Source organism: Hemiscyllium ocellatum, chromosome 26 (genome assembly GCF_020745735.1).
Source record: "Hemiscyllium ocellatum isolate sHemOce1 chromosome 26, sHemOce1.pat.X.cur, whole genome shotgun sequence".
Lineage (NCBI taxonomy): Eukaryota > Metazoa > Chordata > Chondrichthyes > Orectolobiformes > Hemiscylliidae > Hemiscyllium > Hemiscyllium ocellatum.
This window is the reverse complement of record NC_083426.1, coordinates 18,551,347-18,564,264: the sequence shown is the minus strand read 5'-3', so window position 1 is coordinate 18,564,264 and position 12,918 is coordinate 18,551,347. Positions and strand designations below refer to the sequence as shown.

The window sequence follows — 12,918 nt, the reverse complement described above, 5'->3', positions numbered from 1 at the left end:
CCTATTTGGCACTGTCTTTTTGACGGGACTTACTTGTCCATCTTCCTTCCCACCTATCTATCACAATCACCTCCCATCTACATTCACCTATCGCCATCCCACCTTCTCTCCCCCCAGTCCCACACCCACCCTCACTAGTTATCTTTCAGTTTCCTTCCCCCTCCACATTCCTGATGATGTGCTTATGCCTGAAATGTCAATCCTCCTGCTCCTCGGATGCTGCCTGACCTCTGTGCTTTTTCTAGCACCATGCTTTTCGGCTTTAAATGCAGGCACAACTTTTGCCATCCTCCAGTCCTCCCACATCTCACCCGCGGTTACAGATGATACAAGTATTTCTATCAGGGGCCACACAATTTCCTCCCCAACTTCACATGACATCCTGTGATACGACTGATTAGGTCCCAGAGATTTATCCACCTTCATGTTTTCTAAGGCGTCCAGTACTTCCCCTTCTGTAATGTGAAAGTTTTTCAAAACATTATTATTTATTTCTCTGAGTTCCCTAGCCTTCATCTCTTTCTCGAGTAAAACCTGAAGGGAAACATTCATTTAATATCTCTTGAAGTTCAACACAATAACATCCTTGTTGATCTTTAAGGGGCCCTACTCTCTCCCTAATTGCTAATCTCCTACTTCTTCTTTCCTTACCTGGTTATCTACCTTTCCCCACATCCACCTTTGGGATTTGCCTCAATTGTTCCATGTGGTAGCCGGTTCCACATTCTAGCCACTATCAAGGTAAAGATGTTTCTCTGTAAATCCTCATTAGTGCCCATTTTACACTGATCAACCATTATTCTGACTTCCCTACAAGTGGAAACATCTTTGAACATTTACCCTATGACATTCCTTCATAACTTAGAATACTTTCCCTTCAAATTTCTCTTCTCTGACATAAAGGACCTCTGCTTACTCAATCTTTCCCGATAGCTCAAATCTCTCAAGTTCTGGTGTGGCCATGTAAATCTTTTTGTAACTTCTCCAGTGCCTCCATATCCTTTTGGTGATATGGAGACCAGAAGTATAATGGTAGGCGTTTCAGTTGCAATACTTTTGGCTAAGGCAAGGTGGATTATCTTTATATTTTAAACACAAATAAGCAGCAGATTCTTAACTTCACATTCAAAGACAGTTCAGGAAATGCAGAATTGTAAGGTTGCCCTTGATTTTTAAATAATACCAGTGGACTGTAAGGTTAAAAAAAGCTTGAAACTGTGACAACATCCATATTAAATTATAACCTTTGAAGAAGTTAAGTAATTGTAAGTAGATTCGGACAAATAAATTAAGCAAGCATTCAACTTAATAAATCGTGCTTTATTATCATTGTTACTCAGCAGCATAAGAGAGGATATGCACCACTGAATAAGTATCATTCACATGATTATGAACGTATGACCTGGAAGCAGAAGTGGATCATTTAGCCCCTCAGACCTGTGATAGAATCCAATAAGATCATCCCTCAGCATTTTTGCCTAACCCTGACAAACTTTCAGCTCCTTACTTAGCAACGGTCTATCTGATTCATCTCTACCTGAAAAAAAAATCCAAAGACTACTTCTATTGCCATTTGAGAAAGTCAGTCCTGAAAAGTCATGACCATCTGTGAGAATAAATATCTCCTCATCGTCTTAACAGGAGATGCCCTGAAAATAGTTGGACCAAGGGCACTGCAGTGATGTCCCACAACTGAAATCACTGATCTCCAACAAGCACAATCATCTCCCAACTTTAGCACAAGCCCCTGATATTAATCAGGGGGCCTTCACAGTTCGCTGTATGCATGGTTGCTGTTGTCTTAGCCAATGTTCGTGGCCCATCTATGTTAATCTTTTTGTTATTCATGGTAACTATCAGACACAATTGCTCGACCATTTCAGAGCTAACCACATTTGACCAAGCTGGTTAAGGGCTGTAAGAACAAACATCACCTCACCTGTCTGAACTGGGTGACCCATTATTTTAAAAGCTTAACCCCTAATTCTAGATTGTCAAACAGGAGGATCCATTCTGTCCTGTCAGAACCCACTTTGGACCTTTTATGATTCAACTTGTCATTCAAGTGTAAAACTTTATGTAGTGAATTAGTTGTTATATAAACATCAATATTTCATAGCCATGAACGTGAAAATGATGTGGGTTTTGAAGAAGGGTCACTGGACCTGAAACATTAACCCTGCTTTCTGTCCAAAGATGCTGCCAGGCCTCCTGAGCTTTTCCAGAAATTTCTTTGTTTCGGATTTCCAGCATCCGCAGTTCTTACAGTTTTGTTTTGGATTCTACAAGGGATGTGTGATCAGCAACAGCAGTTTATGGCCAAGTTGAAAAACTACCCAGGGCCTCTACACAAAGACCTGCTGCTGAAAATTAGATGACTTGTATTTAATACCGATGTCACCCTGCTGTCGAATGTTAGCTGGTTTCACATCTTAAAATACAAAATACCTCACTGTCTGTAAACATTGTTAAAGCAGTAAAAAAATCCGTTATGTACAGCAAATAAACTTTATGAGGAGAGGGAAACTAAGCCAGAACCCAAATAATTTATGAAACGATTGTTCAATTTCTTCTGTGGAAATGTCTGCCGTTCTCAGATGTTAACATAGATCAGTTGTTCCAACTTTTTGCAGAAGTCTATTAGTCAGAAGGTTTTGAGCATTTGTTGCAAACGTTGCTGCTGTCCATTAGGAAATTCTCATACCAATAAGCTGTTTTAGCATGACTCTTACTGGAAGCATCCCCTTGTGATGTTACATTGCAGGAATTGAAAAAGCCTTTCCACGTTACAAACGGGCCCTTGTGAGCAAGTCAACAATTTGGGAAATCTGGCACACGATTTGAAATCAGTGTAAAAGCAAATATTTTATGCGTAAACAATTGGCAAAATTATTCTTCATTAAGGTTGTCAATGTACGAATTAAACTTTTGGAAGTATGGCGTATACATTTTAATGAATTAAAGACATTGATCCTCCAGCACCAACAAGAACGCTGCAAATTTTCTGTTTGTTTTTCTGAATATGTTGTCATGTTGAGTACGATTCTTCCACAGGTACTGATTGTCTACAAGCATCTCACTTACGTGAGCATTCTTCATCTATCAGTCTCGGGTTGGCATCAGCTGATCACATTTCAAAAGGTATAATAGGCAAAGCCAAACTTGCCCGCAACTAATGTCCTCCAAGTGAGTTGGCGATGAGCTACAGGGTTCTGGCTTAGTTTCCCACTCCTCACCTCAGGGATGTCAGGGCTAAATATAGTCTCTCTTTCATCCTCCTTAATGATGGGTTAGGTCAGCACAAGCTGAAACTGAAATCAGGGACCTATCTGATCAGGTTTTCAATGCAGAGGTATTTTTACTGTTTAAACAAGTCCTCAGGAAGAAATCAAACAAAGGCCTGGACCCAGAAGCTAGTTGGGCTGAAAGATGGGTCTCGAGTTTTCTGTTTTTGAGCCACTTTTTGAATATGTTGGAACTGATTTATAATATTGCATTAACAATTTTCCCTTTTAATTTGGATTCATGCCATCAATCTTCACATTGCCATCCCAGATTTGGAAGGTGGTTGCCAGCCACACTCTCAAGCCTCTGCAGTCCGTTTGGTGAACGGGCTTCTGTAGTACGCTGAGGTGAGAAGTTCCAGGAGTTTTACCCAGCTACAACAGAGTAACAGCAATTTATTTCCAAATCAGGATCGTGTGGCACATGGGGAAGAACTTGCAGTTAGTGCCCCAGTTACTGGTCTTGTACTTCCAGGCATAAAGGTTGTGGGTTTTTGTGATGCTGTTGATGCTGCCTTTGCAAGGTACTGCAGTGTACTTTGTTGATGGTACACACTTTAACCACTGCGTGCTAACGGTATGGGGATGAATGTTTAAGGTGGTAGTTAGGGATTCTGATCGTTAAGGTTTTTTTGAGCTAAATGGTACAAAGTTTCACGAATATCTTTGCTCCTGCAATCATCCAAGCAAATGGAGAGTATTCTAACACACTCTTTTTAGATGGTGGAAAGGGGTAGAGATTTAGGAGATGGGCATCTTAGTAGAGAATACCCAACCATGGACTTGCTCATGTGGCCACAATTTAAGAAGCTGATTAGTGCTTCATCAAAAGTGATTTCCAGAATGTCGACTGTGAGAGATTTAGCGGTGATAATGCTGTCAAATGTCAAAGAGATATGTTTCAATACTCTGGCTAAAAGTACTCATTGTTTGACACTTGTATGACAGGAATGTTATTTGCCAGTTATCAGCCTCAGCCTGAAAGTTGCCCAAATCTTGCCATGGGGTCACTGACTCCAGTACCTGAGGTGTTGCACATGCAGCTGAACTCAGTGCAATGTGAACATCCTCACTTTTGACCAAATGAAGGAAGGATGGTCACTGATGAAGCAGATGAAGACGATTGAACCTAGAACACTATCCTGAGGAACTCCTGATAAATCTCTCGGGTTTCAAAATTGAAAGGCATATTCCTTTTTACAGGGTGTTGCTCCGATAGACTACCATTTCACAAGAACTCCTTGATTCCGCACTGAGTCGAATCTTGATGATAAAGGCAGTCACTCTTGCCTTTGGAATGTAGGTCTTTTGGATCAAGGGTGTAATGAAATCTGAAGTCTAGTGGCCATGGTGGAACCTGGTGACCAGCTTATTAATAAATAAGTAACTGGTGTGATAGCGCTTTCCATCACTTTATTGATGGCTCATTCAGTGGTCAACAGCACATGATATATATATTAGTTAAATACCTATTTATGGTTACATTAAAAGCTTTAAACCTTCCATCTAAAGTATTGATTATGCTCTTGTGAAAATGATTAATGCATAGTTAGCTGCAAAACCAATACTGTTTCAGAAAATACTGAAGGGAAATACTTCATATTTACATCTGTGTAAAAAAAATTGGAGACAACTTATCTTCCTCTTTTGAATTAAATGGTTTTGAATAGTCAAACTAAATTTCTAACATTTTCCATTAGCCATGCTTTTTTTCAGACACTGAAACTATTTTGCTTCTGGTCTTCACTGATTGTTGAGGCACTAGACTTTATGATATTTACTACACAGCGTGATGCTAGACACAAAGAGCAATCAAGGTGAAAGCAGCTCCAAACCTAACATCAACTATATACCAACCTCTTATGTTTTAAATATTTTATAGCCCAAGAAGATGCAAACTCAAAGGAGTGGAACAAACATAATTGAACAGACACATTAAAACAAATTTCACAACAGACTGAGAACCCCATATTGTTTGCCAGCATTGTCTTCAGCTGGAATACCTGATGATTTGTTCTGATTGCCTCTTAGGGAAAATGGAGTTCAGCATAATTAGTGTTAAAGAATTTAAGTTTTGTTACTGGGGAGAAATTCGTGCCCAAATGTATAATCCTGCCTTAGTAACCGGGAAACATTTTAACAAATAAAATGTTCAGACACATTAGGAAGAATGTTCCCAGCCACTGAATGAGATGGGCATTGCTAAAAATGTTGGGGCAATCACATGAGAAAGAGATTCCTGATGTCAAGAGAAAAATGTCCCATTTTCCAACAGTAAGATGATGTTCTCATTAATGAGCAGAGAGATAACTATTTGCATGTATTAGCATGCATTAACATTTTCTTTATTACATCAGCTCACCTCATTAATATGCAGTTTCCTATTCTCCCAATACCAGATAGAAACTGGACAAGAATTCCAAGGTGAAAGTTAGAATAAGCTCTCCTTTAGCTCTCCCTCTAGGGCACCAGTCTCCCATATGTCAGGACACACTCCATGGGCAATGATTGCAAACACTCCCTCATCCACCAGGACCTTCAGGACTCTATCTGCAGAGTGGGCTGCCAATTTCCCTCTGATCTGTCTGTGCCAATGGACAGGAACCACACAGGGCAACTGCTGACTGCCAGCACTTGATCAGGTGAACAGCTGGACTTTAAAATGGTGCCAACACCTAGAATCCCATAGTCCCAGCCTGCGGCAAGTGGGAAAATATGACATGCTGGGCTACAAAGAGTCTTCGTACATAGGGAATGAGGTGAGTTTGGGAAGACAGTGTGCGGAAACTCGCTAGGGGTTAGAGAGAGAAACTCTTGGAAGCCTTACAAAAATGACCCATTGCCAATTTGTCGTAAGATTCAGCCCGTTGCTATTTTTCCATTTCCTGGGCAGATATGACTGAACATGTGAAAATTTGGCATTAGAGGCTGATTAAGAGCAACTGTTCAGGTGGGGTGACCATAACCTTCATTGCATTCAAGGAACGAGAAGCTTCCCCAGTTGAAGGTTGAGTGTACCAGCGCAATCTGAGTAGAAAACATGCCAGGACTATAGCAAAATCAGATAACTGGTTTGAAATTGTCTGTGAATCTCAACAGGAAGGGAGGTTCAGTAACAATTTCTTGAAGCTATAATTACTGCTCATGTGGAGCACTTTCGAACACAAAGGGCTGAATTTTCATAACACTGTGAAGGTGGGAGCAGAAGCAGGATCTGATAACCAAGCAGTTTGCCAGCTTCCTGGCAGGGCCCAGCCTCCCTGGCGGAGGATTCAGTTTGCCAGCTTCCCGCTTTCCTGATGGACGTTTCTTTTTTATTATAAGAATCCCTAAAGTGTGCAAACAGGCCATTTGGCCCAACAAGTCCATAATGACTCTGACAAGCATCCCACCCAGATTCACCCCACAATCCCTGTAACCCTGCACTTCCCATGATCAATCCACCTAACCTAATATCCTGGATGCTAAGGGAAATTTAGCATGGCCAATCCACCTAACCTGCACATTTTTGGACTGTGGGACGAAACCGGAACACCCAGAAGAAACCTACGCAGACACAGGAAGAATGTGCAAACTCCACACTGATAGTTGCCCGATGCTGGAATTGAACCTGCACCCCTAATGCTGTGAGGCAGCAGTGCTAACCACTGAGCCACCATGCTGCCTGACTCTGGTGGAGTTGCCATATGTCAGTAGTGGAAGCCTGAAGTGGTGGTGCATCACTGGGGAATGCAAACAAGGTAATTGAGCTCTCAGAATGAGATTAGAAAGGTGAGGCAGAGGAAACTTGTAAGATCCATTAGCCAGTATGTGTGGGGCTGGCTGAGGGGATGGGATGCAATGATAGAGGGAAGAACAACCCTTCACCAGGAAAGAGTGGAGGCAGCAACAGAGAGCCTGCACTGGTACACAATGGCCAATGGGGTACACTCCTGGTGTACTTCAAGGGTTTCTTTTATGGCACTCCACTCTTCATGACATGGTTCTCTAGAGAAAGGTGGACTTTGCACAAGTAAAAGAGAAGGAATCTCTAGCCCAGAACCTGGAGATGGTTCGGTCTTTTCTCCTGGATGGACATCCCTATCACTAGCACTGATGTCCTGATAAGTAGCTATCCTGACAATATCAGGGGTCTTCTCCTCATTGGATGTCAGCTAGTGAATTGTGTACCCCATTATCAATATGAGACACCTTCTCATGTGGTGTCTGCTCTCTTGTCCTGTATGATCAAGAGCAAGGCATCAAAAAATTACGAAACCATTCACTTACAGATGCCAGATCTCCTGCAGCTCTGCTGCTCAGTGCCATTCCAGGGACTCTGACATACATAACCTCAGTTGCTATTCCTTTCAATTTTCCTACCTCCTGACAGCTTCCACTTCCCTTAGTCAGACAGCAAATGCACCATCAGACCACTGATAGTGTCCTCTGGAGCTGTGTTAGGTGTCAATATGATTGGAATAGAGACTCAAAAATGAGCACACAATCATAAGTTCCTCTGAGGTTAGACTGGCTGTGCAATTGAGCCATAACCTGTTATAATAGGACAAAGGAACACCATCCTCCACTGGTGAGACTTGACTATTCAATCGGGATAATACTTTGTGATGCAAGTTTCTAAAAATGAACTGATAGCAACCCTAAAAGAGAGAGACCTGAATGGAAAAGGCAAGCTTCTTAACCAGTCAGATTTTAAGATTGTTACAATAGCATCACCTGTACAAAGAAGGAACATGAGGATAATTTCATGTCAAATCAGTAACAGAAAGGAAAATAAAGGAAACAAAAAAAACACTGGAATAAGAGAAAGGGCAGGAAAGAGAAAGGTAAAGAAAAGATATTAATTTTAAATTTTACACTTTCAAGGACTTTAACAACTAAAATCTGAAAGAGATGTCACACTATAATTATATTAGTTTATTTTCACTGCTAGTTAATTGGCAGTTATTAAAGTTGTTGAAAGGGTACATTGACCAAAATGGACAAGGCTATCGACAACATAAATGCAGCAATGTCTCATCAATGGATGCATGTCCAATAGTCAGGAAGTTGGCATGATGCCAGGGTTATAAAGCTAACGGTGAACTGGTGCAACACAGGCAGCTAGCTTTGGTTTTCCACATTTAACCATAGGTTAGCCATCACCTGCAGCTGCAATAACATTTGCACTTAAACACCAAAAAAGTATCATTTGCCTAATTAGCAGTAACTTTAAAAGCACATTATGGTCCATTACTGTCTTGTACTCATTGCTGTCAAAACTCTCAATTACCCAGTTCTGGTGCACCAAGCATCGATTGGAATTTCCTGCATGACTGAAGATACATTTTCCCTAAACTGGAATTTTGGACTTCAAGATCCTCAGCCTAACTCTTATGTGTGCTATCAAAGTAAAGTACTGCAGATGCTGGAAACCTGAAAGAAGAACAATATATTGGAAATAATCAGCAGTTCAGGCAGTATCTGTGGAGAGCAACAGAGAAAGTTTGAGGTTGATGACTTATCAACAAATCTGTTTTCTGTTTTTACCTTGTATACGGTATTGCTTCTGTGCACAATTTGGGGAAGTATTCCATACCAAATATACTATGAAAATAGATGCAAGTCGTAAATATTTCACAATACAAAATTGATTCACTTTACAAAATGTGCCCTCTAAGGTCTGTATCAGTTTCTGTAACTACGATCCATACCAATTGCCTATGTTGCACTGACTCCAAATGATACATACTGATGAGTATTTAATTGCAAATATGAAAACATGTATCAATTTGTATTAGTCAACAAAATTCTTAGCTTACTTTACATCAGGTACCTTTCTATCTTGCTGCTTAACTTTGCACCATCCTAACACTGCTGAACAAAAGGTTTGTAAATCCAGTTGTACATTGAATACTGAAAGCAATTAACCAAGCATAATTCAGTTTTAATTAATTTTGAAATCTTGAACATTGTGATGGATCCTGAGTTTAGCTGCATACCCAAAATTCTACCTATTTCCAAGACTATTTACTTGCAGCTCTGCAACACTGACCACCATTTCCTTCCTTCGGTCCCTCAGGAACTGAAGTCATTATCCATGCTTTTCTCACATTCAGACTCAATTGCTCCATATCTGTTATATGAACAGCACAAATTGTAGCTAGGAAACTGGAACATACTCCACTGGATGTTCCAAATTAATTAAGAATGCATCATTAGCAAAATAAATCACATTTATTTATTTATAATATGCAATGCGACTGGGATGACAGCAACAGCACCAATCTTCTCTGGTTAATGGTCATTATGGGAGAACAGATTGGAAGTCAACCTGGCCTCTAATCAGTGTAATATCAAGGAATAGTTACAGCATAAAACAGGCCATTCAGCCCCTCAAAAGATGTGGGTACTAACTCAGCAATGAAGCATGCAGAATCTCAGGTGTGAGAAATGGAACAGTGTGTTTGAAAGGTTTTGGTTCTAAAAGAAGTGATGAACTTCATGACCACTTAGACCAGTACTGAGCAAAAGTGAACAGGCAGATCAGCCAATGGTTAGAAAGAACAATCAGAAAGAGGATTCTCATTCCAGCACTTCAAGCAGGAAATTTTCATGTTAACCAAGGTACAGCAACTACCTCTAGATAGAGCCAACTTTTCATTCTAATTACAAGGGTCTCATAAGCAAGGAGCATTTGGTGTCAGGCTGAAAACTGTTAATCAGATACAGGAACTATTCATTTACTTTCCGAACATGTAAAGCATATTGAAAATTACTTTTAACAGTGATGCAGCAACCAACAACAATGTAACTATATACAATACTATAAACATTCTACTGAGATCATTAGTTCTGTTTTGTGGACAGTGTAGTAACTTGAGATGTCCAAGTATGAGGATCTCAAAGGTTTGTCCTAGAAATCTCACACTTAATACAGAGAGGAAAATGATTTGTTAACACTCCCATCCTGCTCAGTTAAGATCATTTTAGTGCACATATTCACTAGAAGTCTCCACCAAATGACAGAGTGTGGGATAAGAACTAAGAGCAGATGTATGCAATTCAGCACCTTGAGCCTGCTCAGCATTTAATATTATCATGTTTGACCTCATTTCAGCCTCAACTGCATTTTCCTACCCACACTCCATAACCTTTCAACCTATTACTAATCAAAAACTGTCAATCGCTTACTTTAATTTCTTCAGGGTCCCAACATCCACCACACTCAGGGGCAGTGAAATCCATGGACCTGAAGAAGGATCAATGGACACGATACACTAACTCTGTTTTCTCTCCACAGATGCTGCCAGACCTGCTGAGTTTCTCCAGCTATTTCAGATTTGGGACACAGATTCATGAAAAGTAATTTCTCCTCATTTCTGTTTTAAATCTGCTATCCCTTATCCGAAAATAATGACCACTCATTCTCGATTGTTCCACAAGCAGAAATCTGGAGTTAGCAAGCTACAGGTTTTACAACTGTCACCTCAAAGCTGTAAGGGTGTATGTGATAATTTTTGCTGCCACAGTCCACTGCCTCAATTGATCCCAGGCAAGTTGTAGCCACTGTGCTTCATCAGCAACAAACAAGACCCTTGAAACACATGCCTGTGACATCCTGGACAGGCTAATGCTGCTACTACATATGAAGTACCAGCTAAGCTCCTGATGTTCAATTTATAGGAGCTCAAGATAAAAAAACTCAGTTCCCAACTTCAATTTCAGTCTCCTTTATTTTTCACATGCTCACCAGTACAGAGCTGAGACTGAGTCAGACAATTGAAAATTACGTTTGATTTGTCTGCTATCTTTATAAGTATCTTGGGCAATTTAGCTGCCACTTAACAATAAGCCAGAAATAACAAAACAAAAAAATTGTGATTCTTACTCTTTCAGCAATGTTTCTCGTCTGTTCTGAAGATGGATGAAAAGCTTGTTGGAATCAAGTGTCTCACTTTTTGCAAGAGGCAGCGAGATAGAAAAATGCCCTTAATAAAGGCAGGAAGAGGCGATAAAGTAAAATAATTAATTCCAAAAAAGATACTTTGACAGAATTACCTGGCTAATACGACTACAGTACCTACATACTCAAAAATCTAATCAAAATTGCGTCCCAAAAATGAAGATGATAAAATATAAATTAAGCAATTATTAGCATTCAGTATATGTAATGTGCACGAGAAAGGTGGTTTATGAAAATTGTCCAGGGTACACCCATAAATACATGAAAAGGACTTGGTCATTAAGAAGTAACAATAAAACATCATACTTCACGCCACTAAATTAAACCATCACTGTACCTGATTCTAAGGTGCAGAGCAATCGAGGTGCAGACCGTGAAATGCACTTCCTTTTCTGCAGAACATTGCTGAGGACACTGCCGAGGCTGCGGTTCCTTTTTCTAAGGCACCTTCCAGCATGTCTGGCTGCATTCAGATTTACTACAGGGATTTGATCGTGGCTCATGCAGAACCAATTCGCAGGAAACACAAGAGAGGGGAAAATCTACACTTTCAAAACAGTGTAAAATAAGCTCCAGACAAGCCAATGCAAGTTTCAGATGTTAGGTTTTTTTTGCAGTCACTGATATTTCCCTCCCTAGTAAACTGCACAGCTAGAACCAAGCAATTCTACAATAGTCTGCTCTAGACAACACACTGAGAGAGCAATATACCTCATACAACACAGTCAGGCAGCAATGTACAAAAAAAAACCCTTCGCTCCTCCTTATTACCAACTTTGGTTACATGACATCACCCCCTTTTGGGGAGGTGTTACAGACACATTGGGTTGTGAGTGGTCGGATTCACACACAATAAACATTTATTATTATTATTCTCCCGCCTCCATGCATTGGAAAGCGGCTTCCTATTGTCGACCGAAGATGTCACCTTATAGACACTGTTGCAATTGGTAAGCCTGCCGCTTGATCACTGGAATTGTAACAAACTCCTTTGTATCGAAGCTCGGACATATTGCCAGAATGTGTAAAAACTCAAATAAAGTCCGAATTGACTGGAGGTGTACTTTCGTCTGTCGTGGGCGGTGCATGTTTTAGTTTCTTTTCGAAATAACATTTTCACACTGGAACACATCAATGCAAATTTAACTATGTGCAATAACTGACTGAAAACGTTTTAAATGTAGGCGAGCCGCATGTTGGAAGTGAAACGAATAGATATGGTGTGAATCATTTTTCAAAATCACGTCGCTGTTTGGCTCATCTGCAGCAGCTCCCCAACTTTCCCCACATCGCCAACCTGGGAAATATATCCCAGATTAAAACGTGGATACGACCGTCTGGTGTGATCCCCCAGGTGCGAGGCGCCGTTACACAGTAGGGCGTGGACTGTACCAAGACCACACAGAGATCATCTCTGCCTGTATCAAGTGGATAGATTAATTCAGTCAGCGCCTGGGGCAGACCTTTTGCACCGACCTCAAGGAGTTGCTTCCGCGCTCATTTCATTCCTGCTTTTCATGGAAAATGACAAGTGCTTCGTAAATACAGGATGCAAAATGACCAATTGCAGAACTCGGCAGTCACCAAAGTGGAGGAGGATTTGCAGAGCTCTTGGTATTTTTGTGGGGGTTGCGTTCGGTTGGGGGAGATTTCAGGGTCGTCATTATCAGATTTTGCTCTAGATAACAG

At 40.6% G+C, this 12,918-nt stretch overlaps 1 protein-coding gene across 4 annotated transcripts in view; it reads right to left on the bottom strand.

The window, feature by feature from the left end:
* LOC132828371 (TBC1 domain family member 30-like) overlaps window positions 1–11,940 on the bottom strand; it is an 82,877-nt gene extending 70,937 nt beyond the window's left edge. For all 4 annotated transcript variants that reach the window (XR_009646112.1, XM_060845411.1, XM_060845412.1 and 1 more), the window contains exon 1: window positions 11,567–11,940. Coding sequence is in view for 3 of the 4 variants with exons in the window: in XM_060845411.1 (XP_060701394.1) it covers window positions 11,567–11,732 (166 nt within the window). In the remaining variant the exon portion in view is untranslated. The remainder of the gene's footprint in view (window positions 1–11,566) is intronic.
* Between the last annotated feature and the right edge of the window lie 978 nt (window positions 11,941–12,918).